Source organism: Eptatretus burgeri, chromosome 6, assembly GCF_056783735.1.
Source record: "Eptatretus burgeri isolate ZD-2024b chromosome 6, Ebu_testis_v1, whole genome shotgun sequence".
Lineage (NCBI taxonomy): Eukaryota > Metazoa > Chordata > Myxini > Myxiniformes > Myxinidae > Eptatretus > Eptatretus burgeri.
This window is the reverse complement of record NC_140966.1, coordinates 81709267-81735224: the sequence shown is the minus strand read 5'-3', so window position 1 is coordinate 81735224 and position 25958 is coordinate 81709267. Positions and strand designations below refer to the sequence as shown.

Here is a 25958-nt window from a genome sequence, read left to right as displayed (position 1 = left end):
AAGGCCTTACTGCGTAAAACAATGTTTGCATTAGATTTGGGAGAACAGGCAATAAATATAAACTAAGTACAACTGAAGTGTAAATACAGTGGGGAGAACAAGTATTTGATACACTGCCGATTTTGCAGGTTTTCCCACTTACAAAGCACGTAGAGGTCTGTAATTTTTATCATAGGTACACTTCAACTGTGAAAGACGGAATCTAAAATAAAAATCCTGAAAATCACATTGTATGATTTTTAAATAATTAATTTGCATTTTATTGCATGAAATAAGTATTTGATCACCTACCAACCAGTAAGAATTCCGGCTCTCACAGACCTGTTAGTTTTGTCTTTAAGAAGCCCTCCCATTCTCCACTCATTACCTGTATTAACTGCACCTGTTTGAACTCGTTATCTGCATAAAAGACAGCTGTCCACACTCAATCAATCAGACTCCAACCTCTCCACAATGGGCAAGACCAGAGAGCTGTCTGAAGACATCAGGGACAAAATTGTAGACTTGCTCAAGGCTGGGATGGGCTACAGGACAATAGGCAAGCAGCTTGGTGAGAAGCAACAACTGTTGGCGCAATTATTCGAAAATGGAAGAACTTCAAGATAATAGTCAATCTCCCTCGGTCTGGGGCTCCATGCAAGATCTCACCTCGTGGAGCCTCAATGATCATGAGAAAGGTGAGGGATCAGCCCAGAACTACACGGCAGAACCTGGTCAATGACCTGAAGAGAGCTGGGACCACAGTATCAAAGAAAACCATAAGTAACACACTATGCCATCATGGATTAAAATCCTGCAGCGCACGCAAGGTCCCTCTGCTCAAGCCAGCGCATGTCCAGGCCCGTCTGAAGTTTGCCAATGACCATCTGGATGATCCAGAGGAGGAATGGGAGAAGGTCATGTGGTCTGATGAGACCAAAATAGAGCTTTTTGGTTTAAACTCCACTCGCCGTGTTTGGGGGAAGAAGAAGGATGAGTACAACCCCAAGAACACCATCCCAACCGTGAACCATGGAGGTGGAAACGTCATTCTTTGGGGATGCTTTTCTGCAAAGGGGACCGGGCGACTGCACCGTATTGAGGGGAGGATGGATGGGGCCATGTATCATGAGATCTTGGCCAACAACCTCCTTCCCTCAACAAGAGCATTGAAGATGGGGCGTGGCTGGGTCTTCCAGCATGACAACGACCCGAAACACACAGCCAGGGCAACTAAGGAGTGGCTCCGTAAGAAGCATCTCAAGGTCCTGGAGTGGCCTAGCCAGTCTCCAGACCTGAACCCAATAGAAAATCTTTGGAGGGAGCTGAAAGTTTGTGTTGCCCAGTGACAGCCCCAAAACCTGAAGGATCTGGAGAAGATCTGTATGGAGGAGTGGGCCAAAATTCCTGCTGCAGTCTGTGCAAACCTGGTTAAGAACTACAGGAAACGTCTGATCTCTGTAATTGCAAACAAAGGTCTCTGTACCAAATATTAAGTTCTGCTTTTCTGATGTATCAAATACTTATTTCATGCAATAAAATGCAAATTAATTATTTAAAATCATACAATGTGATTTTCAGGATTTTTGTTTTAGATTCCGTCTTTCACAGTTGAAGTGTACCTATGATAAAAATTACAGACCTCTACGTGCTTTGTAAGTGGGAAAATCTGCAAAATCGGCAGTGTATCAAATACTTGTTCTCCCCACTGTACCTATGCTGGAGCCAAATAATTCTGTAACATGTGAGATAGACCGGTCATTTGTAATCATACGTGACACTCATGCTTTGGTGCTTAGCGCCTCTTATATGACTCCGAAGTGTGCTTTCCCCCATATAGCCCGATATCTAATGTCTTCTCAGAGACCTTGCACCTGGCTTTGTGAACGGACTTCTCCACGAGCCAATCCCGGTAGTCGACACGCTTCAGCCAGAAGGAATTAAAGCAGCAAAGCTTTGACAGTCTTCAAATTCTCCTTTGCTTTCCCTTTAAAATTGGCGGTGTGCAAACCAAGTAGCGACTTCCTGCTTAATCTTGAGTTTTTGGAAGCATTTCCAGAATGCAAGCATGATCCCGACGTCATGTCGTAAGACGACTCAGTCACATGTTCTCCACTCTCCATGTGCGACACGCTGGTCTCCTTGGCCACCCTACACGTTCTTGCCACTTCACTTTATCCGCTATCTCTTCACCTGCTGGATGCTTCATCTCTCCGCTGGGTGCCACAGCCAGCTATGGGCTGGAGACTTGTTCACGGTGAAGCATTTTCGATCACTGGTACTTGTGTCCTTTAAATTGTTTAAAAGACGTCGCCTGGCACCCTTTATTGTACAGTTGTGGATATTTTGATTCAATTTTATTTCCCGTCTTAAGTGTTCTTACCGGGGACCTGGTAGATTATTTATATTTGCACAATTTTCTTCATTTTACAGGAGTTTCAAGGACTTGGAAAAGTTTTCCAGGACTTTCCACCACTTGAAAATGTTTTTTTCATTTTTCCAGGAATTTCAAGGGGATTCAAGGATGGTGCAAACCATGTAAAAGTCTGAAAACATCTGAAGGAATTTGTTCTCATCCAAACCACCATTGAAATATCAAAGAAAAGCTGATCAAACAGCAACTCACTCATGGGGCGGAACTTGCGCTGGGTCACAGCTTCACCTCCAAATATCTCGCTCTCTGTCTCGTCCATTCCAAAATGAACCTCATCAAAATCGCTTTCCTCCTCACTTACCATCTGCACATCCTGCACACATACTTCAAAGTTTTTATAGGAATCAAATCTTTTAAAAGCCAGTCAATGAACAATTTAATAGTAAAATTTAGCATGTACAAAAGTTATTTCTCAAGGCAGGCAATGGAGGCAAATCATCATTGGCTTGGTTTGGTCACCCCCTGCCCAAAAGCAAGTGACTTCCATGAAGCTGGCCATGTTTTTATTTCAGAGTTTGTCAATTTATCCTCATTTCAAGTAGAAAGCCTCCATTCACAGAGTTGTACAGACAGTGTCTCAGTAAGTAAGTAAACAAGTATGAAAATCGTAAGTAGGGTGACCGCAGTAAGTAAGTAACCAGGTAAGTAAATAATATTGGTGCCACAGATGAGCCCCACAGGTGTCTGAATAAGGCTTCTATTGGCAATTATGCCAAAAGAAGCCTTGCCATGTACTCCTGTAATCTGTTCTCTTAAATATGCCATTTGCAAATGGCATAACATCTGCCTTGACATCCTTTCTTGCTATAATAGCCCATGGATTTTTGTTTCACTTCAGAGATGTTCCAAACTTTCTCATTGAGGCAACGTATCTATCAGGGACAGTCATCAAAGATCGGCACAATTGGTGAAGGAATAATTTACCACTTGAAGGAAGCAAAGCAGTTAAATATTGGCATGCTTCCTAATAAGAAGTTTGTCTGGTACTGGGTTGAATTGCTCATGGAACTACATCAAATATCAATTGTCAGCTGGAGGCACCGTCCTTGGAAGGGGTGTCAATCTGGCTATCCCACTTTCCTGCACTTTTTGGGGATGCTGGTAATCTTGGCAAGTTCCAGAATTCTTTTAAGTTTTGAACTTCGAGTTTAGCAGCGTCTTTTTTTCTTCTTCTTCTTGATTTTTGGTATACAAAGTCAAGGCTCATGGAAGAGCTACAACACTGAACGGATCATGATACAACAGAACAAAAGGAACAGTAGAAAAAGGGGAGAAACACCAACAGCAGGATTGAAGGATAAAATAGAGGGAGACTTGGACAAATAAGGGATGTAGAGAGGAAAGAGGGGTAGGAAAGGATGCATGGGGTGGACAATATGGATACAGAAGCAAACTCTCAGCAAGAAAAAAAACGAAATTTGAAAGGAGGTCGGCTTGGGGCTGGGAGGAGAGAGTGGTGGTTTACAGGTGAAGAATATATCATGGTTTTGGGTTGGGGATGATCTGAGATAGTGGTGAAAAACTGCCTTGAAGACCTGGAGGGAATAATGACATTGAAGAGAAGGTGGAAGTTGATTCCATAGGGGGGGAAGAAGAGGAACAAATGAGTGGAGGTGAACAGTGATTCTGGGTTTTGGGAGTTTCAACAGAAGGGGGTTGATGGTGGACAGTGTGTACCCTGCAGAGACCTGGGTAGGTGGTAGAGGGGGAGGGAAAAAGCACAGAAAGAGCAGAGAGGGTGTAAGACCAGAAAGGATGCAGTAGAAGACAGAGAGACCACCGACCTGTCTGCTACGGTTAAGTGGTAGGCCCATGGACTCGGCTTCAAAGCGGGAGATTCCAATTATCATGAAAAATGATTATTCGTCATCCCAGAAATTTTTCTCCCAATCATCACAGAAAAAAAAAATTCTCCCAGAGAGAAAAGTCTTGCGTCAATAGATCCTTGTGTGATCTATTACTGCAATGGTGACTTGGTGATTCTCCACACATTGGAAGCCTTCGTTTAAAGAGATCGCAAAGAGATTTGCAAATAGCAACAAAAACGTTTCTGGGATGAATAATGCTTATAATGGGAAATTAATGTGTGTCAAAATAAATGATTAAAATAGAGAGACAGTGCCATCCCTTCAGCCAAGAAAAGAGCAAGAAGAATCTTGGAAGAAGAATTGTCAAGTCATGTCAATTATTGAAAAAGGGCCCAGTCTTAGCATGTTTTCAATCAATAGATTTTTCTCATGATTAAAACCCACACACACCAATAAGTAACATGAAACATCGGTCGACCCAACACCGAATAATGTACACAGGAATTGTAATTCAACACCCAAGCAAACAGAAACACTGACCTCCGTGCGCCTGTTGTGACTTCCGCTAACATCAGGTTTCCGAGACACTGAAAGGTTATGGCTGGGTTCGTGCAGACCACAAGACTCAAGCATCATCTGCACACATTTGAAATAAAGAACCAACAATAATTGTTGGAGTCTTCTGAAAGCCCAAAGTTGGGACAGCTGTACCAAATATTTTCTCATAATGATGCCACGTGCAAGTACAGATTGAGTAGCAATATCGATGTCCTCTTAACATGCAGCAGTATATCTGCTTCCAAACAAACATTTAATCACAACCAATATATAATAAACTTTGGCTGCACCAATACAGATTTATCCTACCAGATAGAAGCAGATCTGAAACAAACTAGAACGGCACTCTTCTACATCGCGACATCAACCTTTATGCCGCCGCCCACATTATTACATCATTAGAGTACTTCTACCAAGTTTCATTTAAATCCCTTCAGCTGTTCTGAAGCATCACATTTTTACCTGACATGCCTCTGACCTCTTGATGCAGAAATCTAATCAGTTCGTCTTTACATCATTACACATACTTGTATCAAGTTTAGTTAAAATCCAATCACTGGTTCACAAGTTAGAACAGTAACAGAATGTTTACTGAACATGACCTCTGACCTTTTGACTCCAAAATCTAATCAGTTCAACTTTGCATCATTTTGCATACTTATACCAAGTTTTACCTAAATCCCCACAGCCATTCTTAAGTTATCGTGCTAACGAAAACATATCACGAACATACGGATGCACAGACGGATGGACGGCACAAAACATAATTGGGTCATTCCGTGTCAAATCAGCCAAAAAAATGAAATTCTGCTGTGACCCCCTCAGATTTTCCTGAAAAAATTCTCAAAGCTACCTTAACATATATGAGGAAGGTTTGCCAAGTTATAGCTCAAAATTCTAAGTAGTGTCCGAGATATGGCCCTGCAAACACCCTTGGGGTGTTTCAATTCTGGCAGTCGCGAGTTGCAGATTTGTATCTGAAGCATTTTTGGAGGGCTCTAAATTCCAGAGTTTTACAAACAGAGCTCTGAAAATTCACACAAATGGTGTCTCTTTGTGAGGCTTTCAGAATCTGACATCAAAAATGTTCTACTTAAAATACTTTTTAGCAGCATCTCACGTAGCGAACGCTGCTCTAACAACGCTCGGCATTGTTCTTCTTCTTCTTGTGAAGACAAAACCTATATATTCGGACTTGGCTCTTTTATATACACGATCTGGATCTCCTTAAATACTAAACACCTGTACACATCCTCACATTGAGGGTGCCTTTTGAGAGCGTCTATCATGAACTTTTAAATATATTCGGACATTTGCTTTAAATTTTCGAAAAGTTCACGTTACTATGTAAAGATTATTCCATTTAATGTATTGCAAATTCGCAAATACATTATTTATTTCGTAAATACACTATATTTCGTAAATACGTAAATACACTATGACGGGTCTCGCTATTGGCTTAATCAAGGCACGTGACGAAATATCGGAAGTTGTTGTTGTTATTGTGTTTGTTTTTTTTTTAGCCGACAAAACCTTTAGGACGCTGCTCTTGGACACATTTGTCCTTGTTAAGATAAGTACTCTCAAAAGTAGTGACTTGTAACATGCAGTCAAAAAAATTGGAGTTTTCAAATTGCTGTGAACAGTCAGTTTATTCATCAGGAAGAATTTTGTTGCCCGATTTACATAATCTCGCGACTGGATCGTTTACACAAGAAAACTGAAACCTTTTGGAGCAAAATCTTGGGTGCTATAGGTATCTGAACTTTGCTCCAGACTCAACAACACTGGAATTTACCCCGGTTTTACCCCAAGTACTCACCATGTTGACAGTTACACAGCTCTTTTAAATTTTTGTCACTTAAAGACACATACATAGGCAAACTGTGGTAGAAAATTCAAGAGTTGTTCTCAATCCCTTCTATTTTTAAACGATTTTTATAAAGGCCCACTATTTAAAAAAACATGCTCAATGAAAGATGTAGAATAAAAGCAATAGGTGTGCTTTTGAAGTGGAAGCCATGTTAAGAATTTCAAAGCTGACACCACAATGAGCATGCAGTAGTGTTTCATGGTCAGAATAACTTTGTGGTTAATTTACTTTGCCTCAAAAATGTATTTTTCCAATTAAAAATGAGATGCTAATACTTATCTCAATCATGAAAAAAGGCACAATGTACAATGGTGCATTTTGTATGATATAAAAGTAATAAATATTTATAACATTATTAATCTCATATAGAATTAAATTTGCACATAAACATCAAATTTACACCAAGTAAATACTTGTGTAAACCTTTATATTCATGCAAAATATCATAAATGTGGGGTTTGAAGTTTTGAAGTAATTTACAAAAAAATGCATCAATTTCTCATGATTCTGCAGTCCCAAAAGCTACTTTTTTGAAATAATTTTTTTTACTAACAAACATAGAAAAAATAAAGATATTGTAAGGAAGTATGACTTAAGTGGAATCTAACAATATATAAATAAGTTTAGTAAAGCTTAAAGAAGTGTACCAAAATCATTTCCAAAGTTAGGCATGAAGCACAACTCTATCTTATTAAGGCCTAAGTCACATTTGCCACGGCGGCCGTGGGGTCTACAAAATCTACGGCCACTAGCAATTATAGGGCGGCCGCAGTATTTCCACGGTCACACAATGGAGCAGTCACATATGTATTTATTTTTCGGGTAGCTGCACGGTGTATCTATAAATTGTGGAGACTGAAAACGTGGGGGTGCCGTACGGTCTTTGATTTGATGTCGCACGGTGACCTTAGGGCGTTCCTGCGGCGGCCATAGAATTTTCAAGGCAGACGCAAGGTGCCCGCAAGGCGACCGCAGGGGGGCCCCAAGGCGAACGTGCGGCCAGACGGACGGTAACGAGTGGGCTGTTATTTATTTCTTTATTTTTTACCAGTTCTTTTTTTTTCGGCTTGTCGAACGTAGAAATGAAAAAAGTTATAACTCCGTGCTATAATTCCACGGCGACCCCTACGGCCTGTAAAATATAGCCAAACGGCGTAGGGCCACCCTGAGGCCACCACAGAAACTCTGCGGCCGCCACACGTTTATGTCAATTCAGAGGGCGTACAGCCGCCGTATCCTCGCCGTAGAGCAAATGTGACTTAGGCCTTAGGCTTTAACCTAATACACAGCCCTGTAGTAACTGCCAATGCTCATTGTTACATTTTATTATATCCTGGCAATTATAAAACTAATCACTGTTCACTTTGTACAATGGATCCAAGTACATTTGTCCAAACAATTTGATATGAAATTATGAAAAAAAAAAGTTGAATCAGAAATTGTACCTGCATTTACAAATGGATGTAGACTTTCGTACAATGTACACAAAGTATATAAACAATTAGATATGCAAATGAATATTTATAATGGTGATTATTATGATCACATTATGTGTCTTAATTTGTAGTTGAGATTGGCAGCGGCCTTAAACTAAAATATCCTTTTATAAAAATGAGCCAAATTAAAGTAACCACATACTTGTTCTGACCAAAAAAAACACAACAATTTGATCATTGTGGTGCCAACTTATGAATGTTTGACATGGCTTCCACTTCAAAACCACACCTATTGCTTTTATTCTACATTTTTCATCGAACATGTTTTTTTTTAAATAGTGTGCCTTTATGAAAATCGTTTAAAAATAGAAGGGATTGAGAACAACTCTTGAATTTTCTACCACAGTTTGCCTATGAATGTGTCCTTAAGTGACAAAAATTTAAAAGAGCTGAGTAACTGTCAAAATGCTGAACACTTGGGGTAAATTTCAGTGTCGTTGCTTCTGGAGCAAAGTTCAGACACCTATAGCACCCAAGATTTTGCTCCAAAAGGTTTCAGTTTTCTTGTGTAAATGATCCAGTCACTAGATTATGTAAATCAGGCAACAAAATTCTTCATGATGAATAAACTGACTGTTGGCAGCAATTTGAAAACTCCAAATTTTTTGACTGCATGTTACAAATCACTACTTTTGAGAGTACTTATCTTAAAAAATATTTTAAGGAGAACATTTTTGATGTCAGATTCTGAAAGCCTCACTAATAGGCACCATTTGTGTGAATTTTTAGAACTCTGTTTGTAAAACTGGAATTTAGAGCTCTCAAAAAATGCTTCAGATACAAATTTGCACGTCGCGACTGCCAGAATTGAAACACCCATTGGGTGTTTGTAGGGCCATATCTTGGACACTACTTGGAATTTTGAGCTATAACTTGGCAAACCTTCCTCATATATGTTAAGGTAGCTTTGAGAATTTTTTCAGAAAAATTTGAGGGGGTCACCACAACCCCCGGCTGAAATGACACGGAATGACTGAATTGCCCCCAGCGACTTCATCGGCGGAAGCATAAAAATCAGTGAGGTGAAATAATTAATAAAATAAGTATGTGAATAAAATAGTCACATCTAATTCAGGTAAATTAATAAACATAAAACAAACATCTTTGTATTCTACAACAATGCAATTTATATATTTTTACATAACTTTTATAAAGTGGAATGCAGAAGTCATCTTAAGAAGCATGGCAAAGGCAGTTATCAAAATGCCTCAAAAATATGGACGTCTATTGGCATGACAACAAACGTTTTTCACCGGCATTGGCTTACCGTGTCATTTTGTGCACAGACAGGCCAGCCTTCCCACTGCTGATCCCTCACGGGGATATTTGTTAAGTCTGCAATGCTAGATTTCACCTGCACACAAAACACAGGAAAAGACCAGCTCATCAATGTCTGTGATGAACACCAGGAAGCAAAAAAAAAGGAGTACATTGCGGTTTATTTTTACAAAGTTAAAAATTTTTTCCACATGGTCACACTAGTCCAGTGAGCAACTGAGGCCATTTTTTTTCAACAGCCCATTAATTCATGCAACTCTCCACCAAATGGCTTGGCTTGGTAAGATCAAGGAGAGATAGACTTTTGGTCAACACAAGGAAAAAAATATCACTTCAATCCTTTCAAGCACAGTATAGTCAGCCGCTACCATCTTAATCATAGTCAACATCATCATCATCAATTACGAGGTATGGTGATGGGTGAAAAGCAAATCAGCAGGTTTTGTCAGCAGGATGATAGCCTGCGTACAGATTCAAGGCTGTCTCGGACACTGTTCACTCAGAAGATTAGGACCATCTTTGGGAGCATCATGGATGACCGAGCAGCTAATTCATGATATTCATGATAACACTGCTCATGCCACTCAAGAGAGTGTGAAAGGATGCCATAAAAATAGCCTGCTCCCCTACTAGCGTGTCAACATGCCAAATAAGTTATATACTCAGACCTTGGAAACCCAATCGTCAATACTGCAAACAGGAACAAACTGCTGACCCATGGTCACAACGCAGGAGTTAGATAGGACTACAAAACATGGGGAGGGGGGGAGGGGGGGTGGAATGAGACAAAATAGTGTTGGAATAAAACATTAAACAGCAATGGTCTCCGACTTTTCTTCAAGAGCACGACCGAAAATTGTCCATTTGCAACGCTTCCATCTGGCAGACAAGCAAAAGACCACATGGCAACACCCATGCTTGCAACATCAATGATGGCATCTGTTATTGCCATTGTCATTACCTGACAGGTATCAATGGATAATTAGACTAACCCATACTCGGTGTGGTACCAATTGCTGAAATGACAACCCCATGGTTTGATCCAAAGTAACGATCAATGGCTGTGGAACCACATCACATGGAGTCATGAAAAAAAAACATAGGGGCAATACCCCTGGGCACTCACCTGCTCGCAGTTGGATAAGATAACCAAGGAACCACTGGTATGCATGAATGACCCACACAATATGTAATGGAGAAGAAAGTAAATACCTATGGATTTTTTTTTTAATGCCGTGAACCAACTTTGGTACATCACGGGTGATGAAGGTTGCGGTGAAGTTTCATCGGAATTGTGTGTGTGTAGTTTCTGAGAAGAAAGCAAATGCATATTTTGGAGGGCAACCCCTCATATAACCCTTTAGACCACGATTTTTCTAATGTCATGAACAAGGTTTGGTACATCAAGGGTGAAGAAGGTTGTGGTGAAGTTTCATCGGAACTGTGTGTGTAGTTTCTGAGAAGAAAGCAAATACCTATTTTGGAAGGCAACCCCCCCCCCCAATGTAGACCCCCTCAAACATCAAAAAAATTTTAATGGCATGGAAAACTTTGATACATCACAGGTGATTAATGTTGTGGTCGAGTTTCATCGAAATTGTGTGTGGTTTCGGAGAAGAAAGCAAATACATATTTTGGGGGGCAACCACCCCTTACACCCCCTTGTAGCCCGATTTTTCGAATATCATGAACAAACTTTGGTACATCACAGGTGATGAAGGTTGAGTCAAATTTAATCGGAATTGTGTGTGTAGTTTCCGAGAAGAAAGAATATGCCTCTTTGGGAGGGAGGGGGGAGGGGGGCAACCCCCCAGTAAACTCCCTCCATAGACCCCTTTAGACCCCAATTTTTTATGTCGTGAACAAACTTTGGTGCATCATGGTTGATGAAAGTTGTGGTCAAGTTTCATCAGAATTGCATGTGTAGTTTCTGAGAAGAAAGCAAATACCTATTTTGGGGGGCAACCCCCATAGACCCTCTTTAGGCCTGATTTTTTTTCATGCCATGAACAAACTTTGGTACATGCACAGTGATGAACGTTGTGGTAAAGTTTCATCAAAATCGTATGTGTAGTTTCAGAGAAGAATTTGTAAGTATTTGTGGACGCCGGCTTGACAACGCACAATCCCATAAGCTCTCTGTAACTACGTTCCAGGTGAGCTTAACATAGGATTTGAAAAGATTCAAGTAAAACCGCAACAAAAATCCTGAACGGAACTCACAGAGAAGCTTTCAGTTATTGGAAAGAGACGAAGAGAATACAAATATTAAATGGAAGGAACTCTGCAAAACCATTTTTAAATTTTTTTGTAGACCTTGTCGAGGCTCGTATGAGAGCTAACACACAATGCACATCATGGGGGACATGAGACAAGAGGGGCGGGAGAGGGACGGACATTAGGAGATCAGTGAAGAAGAGACATTAGGAGATCTGTGGAAGGGAGAGGGGTGGGGTGGGGAACACGGGGTATACAAAATGGACATTACAGGGACTTTCAGGAAGAAAAGCAGGGAATTTTAAGGAGGTGAGTTTGGGGTGAATTAACGGGTGTAGAAAAGATCGAGGATTTGGATGGGGGACGATAATAGATGGTGGTGAACAGCTGTCTTGAAGGCCTGGAGGGAAGAATGGGATTGAACAGAGTGAGGGAGTTTATTCCAAACGCGGGGAAAAAAGAGGAATGAAAGAGTGAAGGTGAGCAGTGATTCGTGATTTTGGTAGTTTTTCCAGAAAGGGGTTGTTGGCGGACCTTGAGCGCCCTGCGGAAATATGGTGGGGACAAATCGCAGACAAAGTGGGGGAGGGGGGGCAAGACCGGAGAGGAGACGGTAGAAGACAGAAATACCACCGACCTGCCTGCGGTGAAAAAGTGAGAGGCCCAAAGACTCAGCCTCATTGCGGGAGATACCAATGATCCGAAATGTCTTGGTTTCCACAGCGTGAAGCCGAGAAAGGTGGGAGGCAGGAGCACCAGTCCAGAGGTGAGAGCAGTACTCCATCAGGCTGTGGACAAAAGCTTTGTATGTGGTCACGAGCTCAGGTCGGACGAGGAAGAACTTTGCACGAAAGAGGATTCCCAACCGGCGACTGGCTTTGGAGGCGAGGTTGGAAATGTGGCTTTCCTAGGAAAGATCATGGCAGATAGTGAGACCCAGAAGCTTGAAAGAAAGGACTTCTTCCAGAGGATTGTCGAGAAAGTGGATGGGGTGGGGGGGGGGGGTGGTTCCAAACGGTCCTTGTGGAGAGACATAGTGAGAGTGTGAGATGTGTCAGGATTGAAAGACATGTTCCACGTGTTGGACCAGTTTGTGATTTTACCCAGATCTGCAGTGAGTGAAGAAGCTGCGGCTTGCCAGTCTCAGGGATGACAGATGGTACGGCAAAGGCTGGAGTCATCAGCAAAGAGATAAAGAGGATTTTCCAGAGAGTTGGAGAGATCATTGATGAAAACCAGAAAAATAACAGGGCCCAGAACACTACCTTGAGGAACTCCAGCCTGGACAGGAAGAGGGGATGAAAGAACTCCATTAAAGGCCACACGTTGACTGCGACATGAGAGGAAGTTTGCTGGCCATGAGTGGAGATGGCCTTGGATACCATAGGAAGAGTTTTGTGAGCAGGGTAGGGTGCCAGACCATGCCAAAAGCACGTGATATATCTCGGGATATGGATCTGATTTCATGTCTGGCATTGAGGACCTCCATCCATTGTTGGGAGAGCAGAAGCAGCATATCCAGGGTAGAGTGACCTGGTCTGAAACCAAATTGATGATCGGAAATCAGGCCATTGGAGAAGAGGAAGGATTTAATGTCTGACGCGATGATGGATTCTATAACCTTGCTGATGATGAAATTGCTGGAAACACAACAGGCTTTGAAAAACAGTCACCGAGATCCCTGTAATCCAATGACTTCCACAGAACAAAATAATGGGGTTTATAAGGCTGGTTGAGAACATTTGTTGGCACAAGCGAAAAATCTCCAATACAGGACCACATGTAGGGAACTGCAATTAAAATATGAAGTGATGCTTGCAAACCTGGTGGTACAATACACCACAGAGCTCCAAAATATAACGAAGATAACTGAATAAATAAGCATGGTGTTGGCTCAGTGGTGAGGGTGGCAGCTTGGGATCCTGGGGTCCTGAGTTCAAGCCCCGTCGGCCACTGAATTAATACACCAGGGGTTGACTCAGCCTGTTATCCTTCTGAGGTCGGCGAAATGAGTACCAGTTCCAGTGTGTGTACTGGTAGAGGGGCACTGCATCAGCGACACAGTCGCGCTTCAAGAAATGATAGCTACCCTGGCAGCTAAGCTGCCATACGACCACCACCAGCACTGAATAAATAAACATGAGCACATTACCTGCATGGTGATTGCATCACCCGACAGTGACAGTGACAGTGACAGTACGTATACACGCACGCGCCCATGCACACACATACCTTTACTGTGAGTAAACTTACATATGTAATTCTGAGAATCTTAACAACTCCTCAACCACCCCTCCCCCCTACCCAAAAGTCCTCAGCACCCCCCCCAAGCCTCAACCTCCCCCATTCAAATCTGTCACATCTTCACTTCCCTTCTCCCCCTTCCCTTCTCCTCACCCTGCTCCCACCCATAAAAGCAAACGAGCATTCCCACATCAAAACAGAATATTTAATGCTTTCCGCTCCCCCCATCATGCTATCACCGACTTTAAAGAAACCCATCATGGCCACCTGTCCAACTCACAATTTTAAGAGAAAATAGTGGGAAATAATAGCAAGGACCTGAGTCACCTCCGCAGTAAAAGCACTGCTTGAAAGAATACCATGTAGTTATTTGTGCAGTGTTTAAAAAAACAGAAGGCTGCCTTGATTGCTTAGGCTGATCTTCACAAGGTCTGTGACGCTTATCGGCTCAAAATCCTTTTAACTTTCGCTTTCATTGTCTTACACTGAAGGGAAAACTTATAGGGAGGGCATGGCGATTGTGAATATGACAGCTCTGAAGATGACTGACTTCGCATAGCAGTAAGCACCAACATGGTGGCCCTATTATAGAAATAGTGGGTGGAGTGAAGCAAACTGTCCAATGCGAGGAACTTGGACGCATGCATGGACGGATGCACACACTGCTCCTTTTATAATAAAAATGTCTATTATGAGATATATTCATCATCGAGAAGAAAATAAGAATTGGTCAACTCTCCAGTCACCTTTGTAATGTATATGTTTATCAGTCAACCTACGCCAAGTCCTGCTTCTGCTTGTTTACTCAAAAGTTACATACCGGTTTTTTTTTTGGTTTTGTTCGATTTTGCTTCTGTGATATTACATAAAACTTTTAAGTTGCCAATTAGTACAAAAAGCCTTGTGTATAATGTTGTGGAATACTTTTTTGTTAATCCAAGCCCACCATCAGGAAAAAAGAAAAGAAAAAGAAACCTCTAAATAAACTAGAAGGACACATACTTGTACCAAGTTTGATTTGAATCACTGGACCCAGATTCAAAATATTAAATAATTCTGGCTGCCAGACCATGCGTCTGATCACATTGAAATTTAAAGTGTTCGTATATTCCTTATGACTACTAGATCATAATTGCGAAGTTTCACATCGATTGATGAAGCGGTTCAAGAGAAATACCTATTTTAAGATTTTTGTTCAATCCAATATGGCTGCCAGACCATGTGAATTATTAATTATTTGTGAACAACCTTGTATCCCAAAGGATTAGGGAACATGTGGGTGAAGTTTCCCCTCGATCTGTCAAGCCATTTTGGAGAAGAAGATTTTTAAAGGTATATTCTTCAAAAAAAATCATAGCTGCCAAACAACCTGAACTATGACGTCACAGGTGGAGAACTTTTTGTTTCTCATGGATAGGCGATCATGGCGAAAGTTTCGTGTCCATCAGATAAGCAGTTGCAGAGAAAACAGAGAAAATTATCACGGATTAACGGACGTACATATGGACAGGACAACCTGAAAACATAATGCGACTTCGTCAACGGAGGCATAAAAAGTAAACATAGAGGAGGAATAATGAACCCCTAGTAATCAAAACAAGAGTTGTACAAATAAGGGAAGTGGGAGGAAAGAGCGGGATGGGAGGTCGCACAGGGTGGATAAGATGGATACAGAAGCAAACTCTCAGGAAGGAAAAACTGGAAATTTGAAAGGAGGTAGAAAAGTTCTTCGTTTTGGATTGGGAATGGTCTGAGATGGTGGTGAACAGCAGTTTTGAAGACCTGGAGGGAAGGGTGAACTTGAAGAGAATGTGAATGTTGGTTCTACAGGTGGAGAAAAAAAAGAGGAATGAATGAATGGAGGGGAACAGCAATTCTGGATTTTAGGAGTTTCGCCAGAAGGGGGTTGATGGTGGACTGCATGCGGCCTGAAAAAAACCTGGGAGAGACAAAGCACGGAAAGAGAAGAGGGTGCAAGATCAGAAAGGAAGTAGCAGAAGACGTGAGAGACCACTAACCTGTCTGCGATGGGAAGTTATTGCCCATGGACTCAGTTTCAACGTAAGAGATTTCAATGATCTTGAAGGCCTTTGTTTCCATGGCATCGAGCTGAGCAAAGTGTGAGGCAGGGGCAACAGCCCAGAGGGGGGAGAAGTACTCCATTGAGTTGAGGATAAAGGCCTTGCAAGTGGCTAGGAGTTCAGTGTGCCAAGGAAGGAATTTGTACGACGGAGGATACACAGTCGGTGAATGGCTTTGGAGTCCAGTTGCAGAATTAAAGTTGAGGGATGCCAGAACAGTCACCACCTTCTAAGGAGCAAAAGACACATGGTCCAGGAGCAGTTGGGTTTTTGCAGACGGTGGATATATATGTAGTATTGCACATGACAAGATTTTTGAAAAATGTAATGGATGAAATATCTTCTTCTTCTTCTTCTTTCGGCTGCTCCCGTTAGGGGTCGCCACAGCGGATCATCCATTATGATCCGCGTAATGATTTGGCACAGGTTTTACGCCAGATGTCCTTCCTGACACAACGATGGTCACCTCTTACGACACAGGGATATTGGTACACCTATTCTAACCGGGGTATACACCGGGCCGAGTACACGGTACTCACTTCGCCGACCTCGGAAGGATGACAGGCTGAGTCAACCTCCTGGTGTGTATTAATTCAAGCGGCCAACGGGGCTTGAACTCAGGACCTTTTGGATCCCAAGCCGCTACCCTAACCACTCCGCCAACACCAGGCTAAATGGATGCAATATGCAGGTTCCAATTCATATGCTGAGGAAGAAGGATCAGTACCAGTTTCAGACAAATTGGTTCAGAACTGCAATTAGCACAAAGGATATATTGAGCCTGAACTATTACTTTTGTCCACTGGAGTAAATTTAGCCCTGGATGAGGTTATAGGCTATAGCCCAGTTTGATTAACAACGTCTCAAATATTAATCCATTTGACATCAACATTGGTGGCAAAAATGGAACAGAAAGTTTTATGAGCCCACAAAGGCTTCAGAAGCTATTTGTTGGCAATGCCAGCCCACTCCCTTGGAAAAAGAATTGATCCACTGATGTGTTTCTTGTTGAGTAGTCTTAATCAGCATGGACAGAACACAACCACCATCAACCCTCAAAAGTTATATTGGCAAGGCACCCCATGAGGTAGTATCAGTTATTGCACTTCTTAACTGGAATGGTGATCATGAACACCATGGAATGGTGATTGCTACAATCATCCTGACTAAAAGGAGGTGCTGCCACAAATTCACCCTGTTTAGTTACCAATTATAGTCAACAAATATTTTAAGTTGAAGCCAAAAAATGAGGTAATACAGTAAAAATGTAACTTCCAACTTTAGTTGCATTTGATGAGAGACACATCAACACCACTGTTCAAAGAAACACACACAGAAACACCAACAGAATAAATCAGCTTTACATGGACTTAGGAAGGCACCCAACCCATGGGAAGGAAATCAGTCAAAATCCTAAATTGTTATTTTTCATAAAACTAAGCATTAACCAGAACCCCAAGGTAAAAAAAAATTATGATGGGATTATTAACCTCCGCCATCTTCGAAGATGGATGGAGGTTACTGTTTTCACCCCTTTCTGTTTGTTTGTTTGTTTGTTTGTGAACAGTAATACGGAAAAACTCCTCGACAGATTTCGACGAAACTTGTTGGGGGGTTTAGGTATGGTCCAAGGATCATGCCATTAAATTTTGGACTTGGTCCCCCCCCCACAAAAAAATTGTTAGAGAAAAAAAAATTTTTTTTTTTGCATTTCTCCATGTTTTAAGTGATTTCCACCCCCCCAAATTTTTTTTTACCCCCCCCCAAAAAATAGAGAATTTTTTTTTGCATTTCTACATGTTTTAAGTGATTTCCAACCCCCCCCAAAAAAAATTGTTACCCCCCGCCCTCAAAAAATTGTTGGAGAAAATTTTTTTGCATTTCTACATGTTTTAAGTGATTTCCAACCCCCCCCCCCCCCAAAAAAAATTTAGAGAAAAAAAATTTTTTTTTTGCATTTCTACATATTTTAAGTGATTTCCAACCCCTCCCAAAAAATTGTTAGAGGAAAAAAAAATTTTTGCAACTTTTTTTTCAACAAAATTTCGATTTTTTTTTTCATTTTTACATGTTTAAAGTGATTTCCAACCCCCCCCCAAAAAAAAAAAAGAAAAAATTTTTTTTTGCATTTCTACATGTTTTAAGTGATTTCCAACCCCCCTCCCCCCCCCAACAAAATGTTAGAGAAAAAAAATTTTTGCAACTTTTTTTTTTAAACAAAATTTCGATTTTTTTTTTCATTTTTACATGTTTAAAGTGATTTCCAACCCCCCCCCCCCTAAAAATGTTGGAGAAAAGAACTATAACTCTGTCAGCACTGTTGACATCATATTTAATGAATAAGATATAAGGTTCACTTGAGTGACCCAGCAGTATTGGCGGCGGAGGTTTTGCACTCTCCCGAGTGCTCCCCCTCTAGTTATATATGAAAATATATATTATATAATATATGAAAGAGGAATTAGATATGAAATAACCAGCAAAGGGTAGGAGATGATCTTAGGGAAAGGCCAGACACTGCAAACCACTTTTAGGGGCTTATCATATGAAAAAACACACACACACACACACACACACACACACACACACACACACACACACACACACACACACACACACACACACACACACACACACACACACACACACACACACACACACACACACACACACACACACACACACACACACACACACACACACACACACACAGTGAATTCACGGAGAAATGAAATAAAAAATAAAACAAAAGAAAAGAGCAAACATTTCAACTTACATCCTGCACACTGTTGTTGCCCCTGAAGGACAGCTTGTAGCCCTTGTGCGTCTCTAGGTTAGTGATGTCCAGCAAAAAATCTCTCTGTAACCTGCACATCGTAAACACACTGATGCAGCAAAAAAAAAAGAAGCACACAGATAAACAACAACAAAACAATGCACTGTGACAGTTGAGGTACAGCTGCGTAAGGTATAACCAGCAAAGGGTAGGAGATGATCTCAGGGAAAGGCCAAACACTGCAAACCACTTTGAGGGGAAGAGAATCAGGGTACGACGTAGTTGGGTGAGGATACGTTGCAAGAAATGACTATGACGAGAGGCCACACCTATCTGGATCACTTCCTGAGGTTGAAGCCAGGCAGTCAGTCGTGAGCAAATACAGGCTGTTGTGCTTTGGAAGATGGAGGGATTGCAGAATGGTCTGAAATGTGAAAGATGGAAGAGAGGGGCAGAGACATGTGGCATGTCATAAAAGGTGCATGCACGAGGCAAGGAAACAGTACAGTGATTAAAAAAACAAAACTTCTTTCCCAAGGTCTTTGCTTGAGTCAGATGGCAAACATTTCTCCCTCTCCAACTCCTTCAAAACCTTTGCCGCAGCGAAGGGGGTATCAAGGAATGCGGAAACGATAAGACATAACATCATGTTAGTGGTTCAGGGACAACATATTAAGCTCCCAGAGGGAGCGGGTATAACTTGGGTTATAATTTTTTTTTTTAAGGTGATTGGCCTTGCAGCATTTTGACAGTGTCAGCCCATCAATGTGGTGAATGCCTGACAGATTTAGCATGCTCATTGTTCATCGTCGGTATTACAATAATAGCTGTAAGTAATAATAATAATAATAATCTGTACTGGACCAAGTTCCACAGGTGTAGCATCTCTTTCCTTCCAATGACTACAATAACTGGAACTCCCTTTGTTGTGAGAATGGTCAGATGTCATGGGCCTCACAGATGACATTAGTGTCATTTATGTTTCCTTAAAAAAAGATGATTGTCAAACTTAAATTATACCCTCTTGCAATCTCAGACAGATTGTGATGATCCTCAGACTCCAAATTGATAAAGATAGACATGCTACTCTTATCTCTGTTTATGTGCACAAATAGATTATGCTTTATTTGTGCATCCTAACCCATGACAAACAATGAGGAAGCAAAATACCTATTCTATTCTGATGGGCTATATCCTCTTGAAATCATTTCATGCTCGAACAAGTTCCTTCTGATGGGAGACTTAATGCCAGGGCTGGAGCAGAATGTAAGACTCGGGGTTATTCCGCGTACTTTTGGCAAAGTCCAACTCTTATGGTGAAAGAGTGCTTGAATTTTGCAATGAAAAGGGCCTGGCTATCACCAATACATTTTTTAGAATGCCTGACAAAAAGTAAAACCTCCTTGACTGCATTATGACAAGAAGATATGATATTAACTAGATGCTATCAACTTAAGCAATGTGAGGGGCATAATTCTCAACTGATCACTTCCTCATTTGCAGTATTGGCAAACTAAAGATCACACCAGATAAAACAAAACGGGGAACAAAAAAAACGGATCTGGATCTTCACCAAAATCGAATCATTTCGTCCTTGTCACACACCCAACCTCTCCACCAAATTTTGTCTGAATCTATCCACAACTTTTGGAGGTATCCTGTTCACAGACAAACAGACAGACAGACGGGGTGAAAACATAACCTCCGTCCACCTTCGGTGGCAGAGGTAATAAAATGGTGTGAAAGAAGGTGCATCAACAGCAGTAAACTTTCAAAAAAAGCTATCTTGTTTTTTTTTCTACAGCCTTTAAAACCTGTATTTTATTTCAATTGAATTATACTGTACTTCAACACTGGTACCTTTGGTACCTTTTACATAATTCCTCAATCACTGTAGAACACAAATCACCTTGTTGGCATTTTCAAAAAGCTTCCATTTTGCAGCACTTGGAAAAAATATTCACGCCATCTCATGCTCTAAGGGCAGAGTAACTCTGAGATTCAGCATTCAGACAAATATGGTGGCACCAAGCATATGGTTACTATCGTGCCTACATTTCAATGTTCAAGAAAAAAAAATAATGTAGATCGTGGTCATAAACCCAAATCAAGAGATTAAAAGACCCTTTTCATGTCCTTTTTCTCAAGACGGTGTGGGGTAAGGTCATAATATAAACTCTCTAGTTTTCCAATTTGGTAACTTCAGAAACTCTCCAGACTTCACAATCAAACAAGCATTTCATCCTTGTTTATTTTTATTACCTCCGCCACCGAAGGTGAAGGTGGTTATGTTTTCACCCCTTTCAGTCTGTTTGTTTGTTTGTCTGTGTGCAGGATATCTCCAAAAGTTGTGGACGGATTCGGACAAAACTTGATGCACATGTTGGGTGTGCGACAAGAAAGAGTTGATTCAATTTTGGTGAAGATCTGAATGCGGATCTGATAGTTTTTAAGTGATTCTTCACCATGGATAGATAGGGCTAAACTAATATACAGCACGATATTTCAAAAAGTTGTGGATGGATTCGGATGAAACTTAGTGGACAGGTTAGGTGTGTGGCAAGGACAAATTGATTCGGTTTGATGAAGGTTCAAATCCGGATCTGGATATGAGAATTGTTTAATATTTTTGAAGTGATTTTTCACCATTGAGAGATACTGTAGGTATATACAATGTTAAAAAATGTTCAATGTTCAAAGATAGTATACAAAGCCAAAAACGATATATACAATATTTCAAAAATGTATTGGGCCCTACATGATCTCGTGGATCAGGCATTGCGTGGCGGATGCATTGCGTGGTGCTCTACCGAGTGCCCATCCAGTTACCCTCGCCGAAGGAGAGGGTATTGCATTTGGGTCTATTTGTTGCTTTGAAAATTGACGATTTCTCCAGTATATTGGTCAGTCGATTTTGTTTTTCTGTCTCTATCTGTCTGTCTGTCTGTCTGTCGCCTACGAGTCACAATTTTAAACCGATCTTCACGAAACTTAACCACATGGTGGAGTTTGTCATAAGGAAGAAGCCGGTTGTTTTTGAGGTCAAAAGGTCAACAACTAAGGTGGTATTTCTAAAATCCTCAATTTTCATCTGATTGACTTGAAATTTGAAGAGGATATATATTTCAGGTCACTGAAATCAACCAGTGAATTATTTTTTAAGGTTTTATCTCATTAAGGTTTTTTTTCACTTATTTCCTTCCTGAAAATCCCTGTAATGTCCATCATGTATACCCCGTGTTCCCGACTCCATCCCTCTCCCTTCCACAGATCTCATGTCTCTGTTCCCCACTGTTTTGTCCTTCCCACTCCCACCCCTCGTCTCATGCCACCCTTGCTGTGCGTTGTGTGTTAACTCTCATACGAGCCTTGACAATGTATACAAAAAAGGTCAACATAGACCAAAAGGTCACCATCAACCAAAGGTCAACAACTGAGGTGGTATTTCTAAAATCCTCAATTTTCATCCCATTGACTTGAAATTTGCAGAGGATTTATATTTCCAGTAACTGAATTCAACTAGCCAATTATTTTTGAAGTCAACATCGGCCAAGAAGACATCGGCCGAAATTCTAAAATTGTCAATTTTCATCCGATTGACTTAAAATTTGAAGAGGAGTTGCATTCGAAGAGGTCATTGAATTCAACCACCAATTATTTTTGAGGTCAAATTTGTTTTATGGATTTTGCAAGTATCGTGCTCCACACGATGTAGTCTTCTTGTTTGTTCGTTTGTTGTTTGTCTGTTTCTTTGTCCGCACAGAACTTTCATGTTTTTCTCCGCAACCGCTTGTCGGATTGAGACAAAATTTTCACCATTGGTGCGACGGCTCATGTAGAATGTTTTAATGATAATTCTGATGTCATAGGTCACGTGATGTGGCAGCTGTGTTGGAAAAATGGGGAAAAAATTGGACCTCTGTATCTCCGAAACCGCACCAACGAAAAAATTGAAACTTGGCACATAGCAAGTACTCCTCATGGGGAATGAGTGTGATTTTGCTATGTCATCACAGATGCCTTCATTATGACTTCATAAATGCATATGTAAAAAGCTAGATCCGATCAGTATGAACATTTTTGAGGGTTATCTAGGGAGAAAATGTTCCAATTTTTTTGATGACGTCATCGGTCACGTGATTTGGCAGCCATATTATTATTATTTTTTTAAACCTTCAAATATCTTTTTCTCTGAAATGGCAAAACCAGTCATCACTGCCAGCATTTATAAAGTGGCAGTTCTAATTCAGAGATGCCAACTTTTGGAAATCAGAATTAGGGAGGATTTGCAACCGACACCAAATAATGTGCGCGAAGCGCACATCTCGAGCGCGGAGCGCTCGACCCACGCGGTGGGTTTCAGGGCCCGCCTTAGGGCCCTGGAAGCTCTGGGGTTCTAGACGCTCTCTAGTGCCCTCTGAGCCCTATTTTGGAGCATTTAACATGTTAAGAATTCCCACTTTTTGAACAAAAAAAGGGGAAAATTGTGCACTTTTTAATGTTACATGTATGTTAATATTAGTAAGTTAGGGGACAATCAAAGATTAACAAAAAGCACAAAAGAAGCAATATTTTTCTTACCTTACTGGCTGGTACTACTGCTGCTTGCTTTTTCCATGGCAGCTTTGCTGAGTGACAGCTGTGTGGCTCTTTTAGCCCTTCTGATTATGTCTTTGCTGTATTCTCTCTGGTAGCAAGTGGTGCTATGAGCTAGTTTTTCAATTAAGAGAGCTTCCAGGGTTTTGACACTCAAATTGGGACGAAATTCAGTATGATTCTTCCGTACAAGACTGAGTGCCCGCTCACATGATGCATTCGAATGAGGAATGACCAAGATTCCCTTCATCACTTTGCTCAAATTAGGATACTTCTTGGCACCAGTGCAGGGATCTGTGAGCTGTGAAATCCGATGCCACTGCTCATCCACTCTCACTGTCTCAGTAGCAATTGTAGCTATGGAGGCGTCTGCCTGGTAGTGAGCGAATTCACTCTCAAGACTGTCTATGTCACTATCACCGCCACTGAACAGACAGGGGAATTTCTTGATGAAAAACTCCACACAGTCAAACCCCACTTCTTGGTGTAGCTTAACATCCAGCACCTGAGCATGCTTGGCTAATTCATCATCTAGCGGCCAGGTTTTGAAGATGTAATTGCAGGCTTTCACATAATATGAGCGAACTGCACTGAAGAAACCTTGGATGTCTGACTCACTCAGAGTGAAGGTGGATTTCTTGAGACTCCTTTGTTCCCTTATATACAGTTTGGCATCGTTCCCAATCATGAGGTCCTCATCATTCTTCTGATGATTTCTGTCAGAGAAGGGTACATTTACCAGAGCAACCGATGACACCGATGGTTTCAAAAACCGTACGAAGATATCTTTCAGAAAACCATTCAATTCTCCGTGCAGGAGATGAATACAGGGTTCGTCTCTTTGGAGCAGAAGATTCCCCTTCTCAAAAAGCTTGTTAGCATATCGAAGGAAGAAACAATAGAGTTTTGTTTGTGGAGACAAGAACATCCTGTTGACACGTTTTTCTCTAGATTCCTGCACAGTGTTTGAGGAAGATGCGCTTTTAGTTGTAGAACTCGTAGTACACTTAGCCGCAGGGCGATCACACTTGCGTTTACTGCCAGCAGAAGAGGTCAGACTCGTAGTACCAGATCCAATTTTACGTTTGAGGAGAGAGCTTGAGGTAGGTGCAGCCAAGGAAGAAGACCTCTGATTCGAAGGTTTTGCTGAGCTTCTATCAAGTGATTTGGCAAAAGCAGAACTTAACTTGGGTCCTTCTTTGCCTGTAGATGGGACTATCACAGTCTTTCTCGACTCTGAAGGGATCTGCTTTGTAGATGAACGTGATGAAGGGCCGGTGATGCTACCTGCTCTCAGCATTGGTTTTGGTGCTGTCCCTGCTGTCTTCTTCGCAGCAGATACTGCAGTGGTAGTGGTGAATGCTGCTCCACTAGTGCTTGATCCTGCAGTGCCAGTACTGGCAGTAGATACAGTGCCGTCCTTCTTGCTCGTTGTTAGAGTCTTGGCTACAGTTGGTTGCATTTTTCTTCGTACTTCTTCTTTGAAGAAGAGGCGAAGTGGCTCCCACTGTTCAATCAGCCTGTCTAGGCACTGACCAAGGGACAGCCACCTTGTTGCGACATGCTTCAGAATCTTGTGTGTCGGGGCATCACAGAGTTCTTGCAGTGCTTTCACTCCTTTGACGCGTTTACTACTTTTGTCCAAGTAGTAGTAAATATCGATGAGAAAGTCATCTAATTCAATGGGTAAGGCCTGAGCCGCCTTCTTGGCCGTATTGTACATCATATGGCAAGGGCATCCCATGATGTAGCACTCTGGATTTTGTTTGTGGATATAAGCAGCGACTCCTTTGTGCTTGCCCACCATGACAGAGGCATTATCAGCACAAAAGGAAACACAATTTCCCCACGGAATTTTCCTGTCACTGAACTCATGATCAAGCAGTTTGAAAATGTTTTCTCCAGTGGAATCTTGTTTGCACGCAGGCAAACTTAGCAAACCTTGCTTCACAATCCCAGCACTGTTGTCATAGTACGAAATCAGGACAGGATATAGCTGGGCCTCACCACTGTCATTGCTACCGTCTGTAGCTAGGCTAAATGGAGCTAGTCTAGCAATATCGGCAATAGATGAAGCAGTAACATTTGACAACTCACCAATTATTGCTGAAGTTTTTGTTCTTGCACATCCATACTTTGAAGCAACTTTTGAATCTGGAAACATCTTTTGAAATAGAGGTCCAGCATGATCTGAGACTGATATGGGCAAGTTATGTTCCACAATAAATCCACTAAAGAGAAGTTCCGCTCGGGTAACATCCTCTTCCTCGCTTGTCCCTTGTTTGGTGAAATAATTCAGAAGTGTACCGGTACTCGTGCTCGAAGATCTCTCCTTTGCAATGTCTGTGTGCCGTTTGCTTCCAACGTGCTTCCGAATATCATCGCGACCTCCGTGCTCAACTGAAATATCAACGCTGCATACTGTACAATACGCATGATGAATTCCTCTTTCAGACTTTCGAATACACGGGTATTGGAGACTGTATTCGGTCTTGTACTTCTGAGACCATTTCTTGGTCTTCGTAAGCTTCTTTTCTGCCATTTGTAATCAACATCGAGGGCTTGAAGCATCGGTAACTTCGAAGTCGATGTTCCACAGCTGCAGCGCGACTCGTAGA

At 41.5% G+C, this 25958-nt stretch overlaps 1 protein-coding gene across 2 annotated transcripts in view; it reads right to left on the bottom strand.

The window, feature by feature from the left end:
- Window positions 1-25958, bottom strand: part of FAF1 (Fas associated factor 1) — a 111216-nt gene that overhangs the window by 26649 nt on the left and 58609 nt on the right. The window contains exons 6-10 of one of the 2 annotated variants that reach the window (XM_085885849.1): window positions 19074-19168; window positions 18745-18853; window positions 9416-9502; window positions 4762-4857; window positions 2606-2726 (exon numbers count right to left, since the gene is read on the bottom strand). In XM_085885849.1, coding sequence (XP_085741975.1) covers window positions 2606-2726; window positions 4762-4857; window positions 9416-9502; window positions 18745-18853; window positions 19074-19168 — 508 coding nt within the window. The remainder of the gene's footprint in view (window positions 1-2605; window positions 2727-4761; window positions 4858-9415; window positions 9503-18744; window positions 18854-19073; window positions 19169-25958) is intronic. The other variant, XM_085885850.1, reaches the window with a different exon arrangement.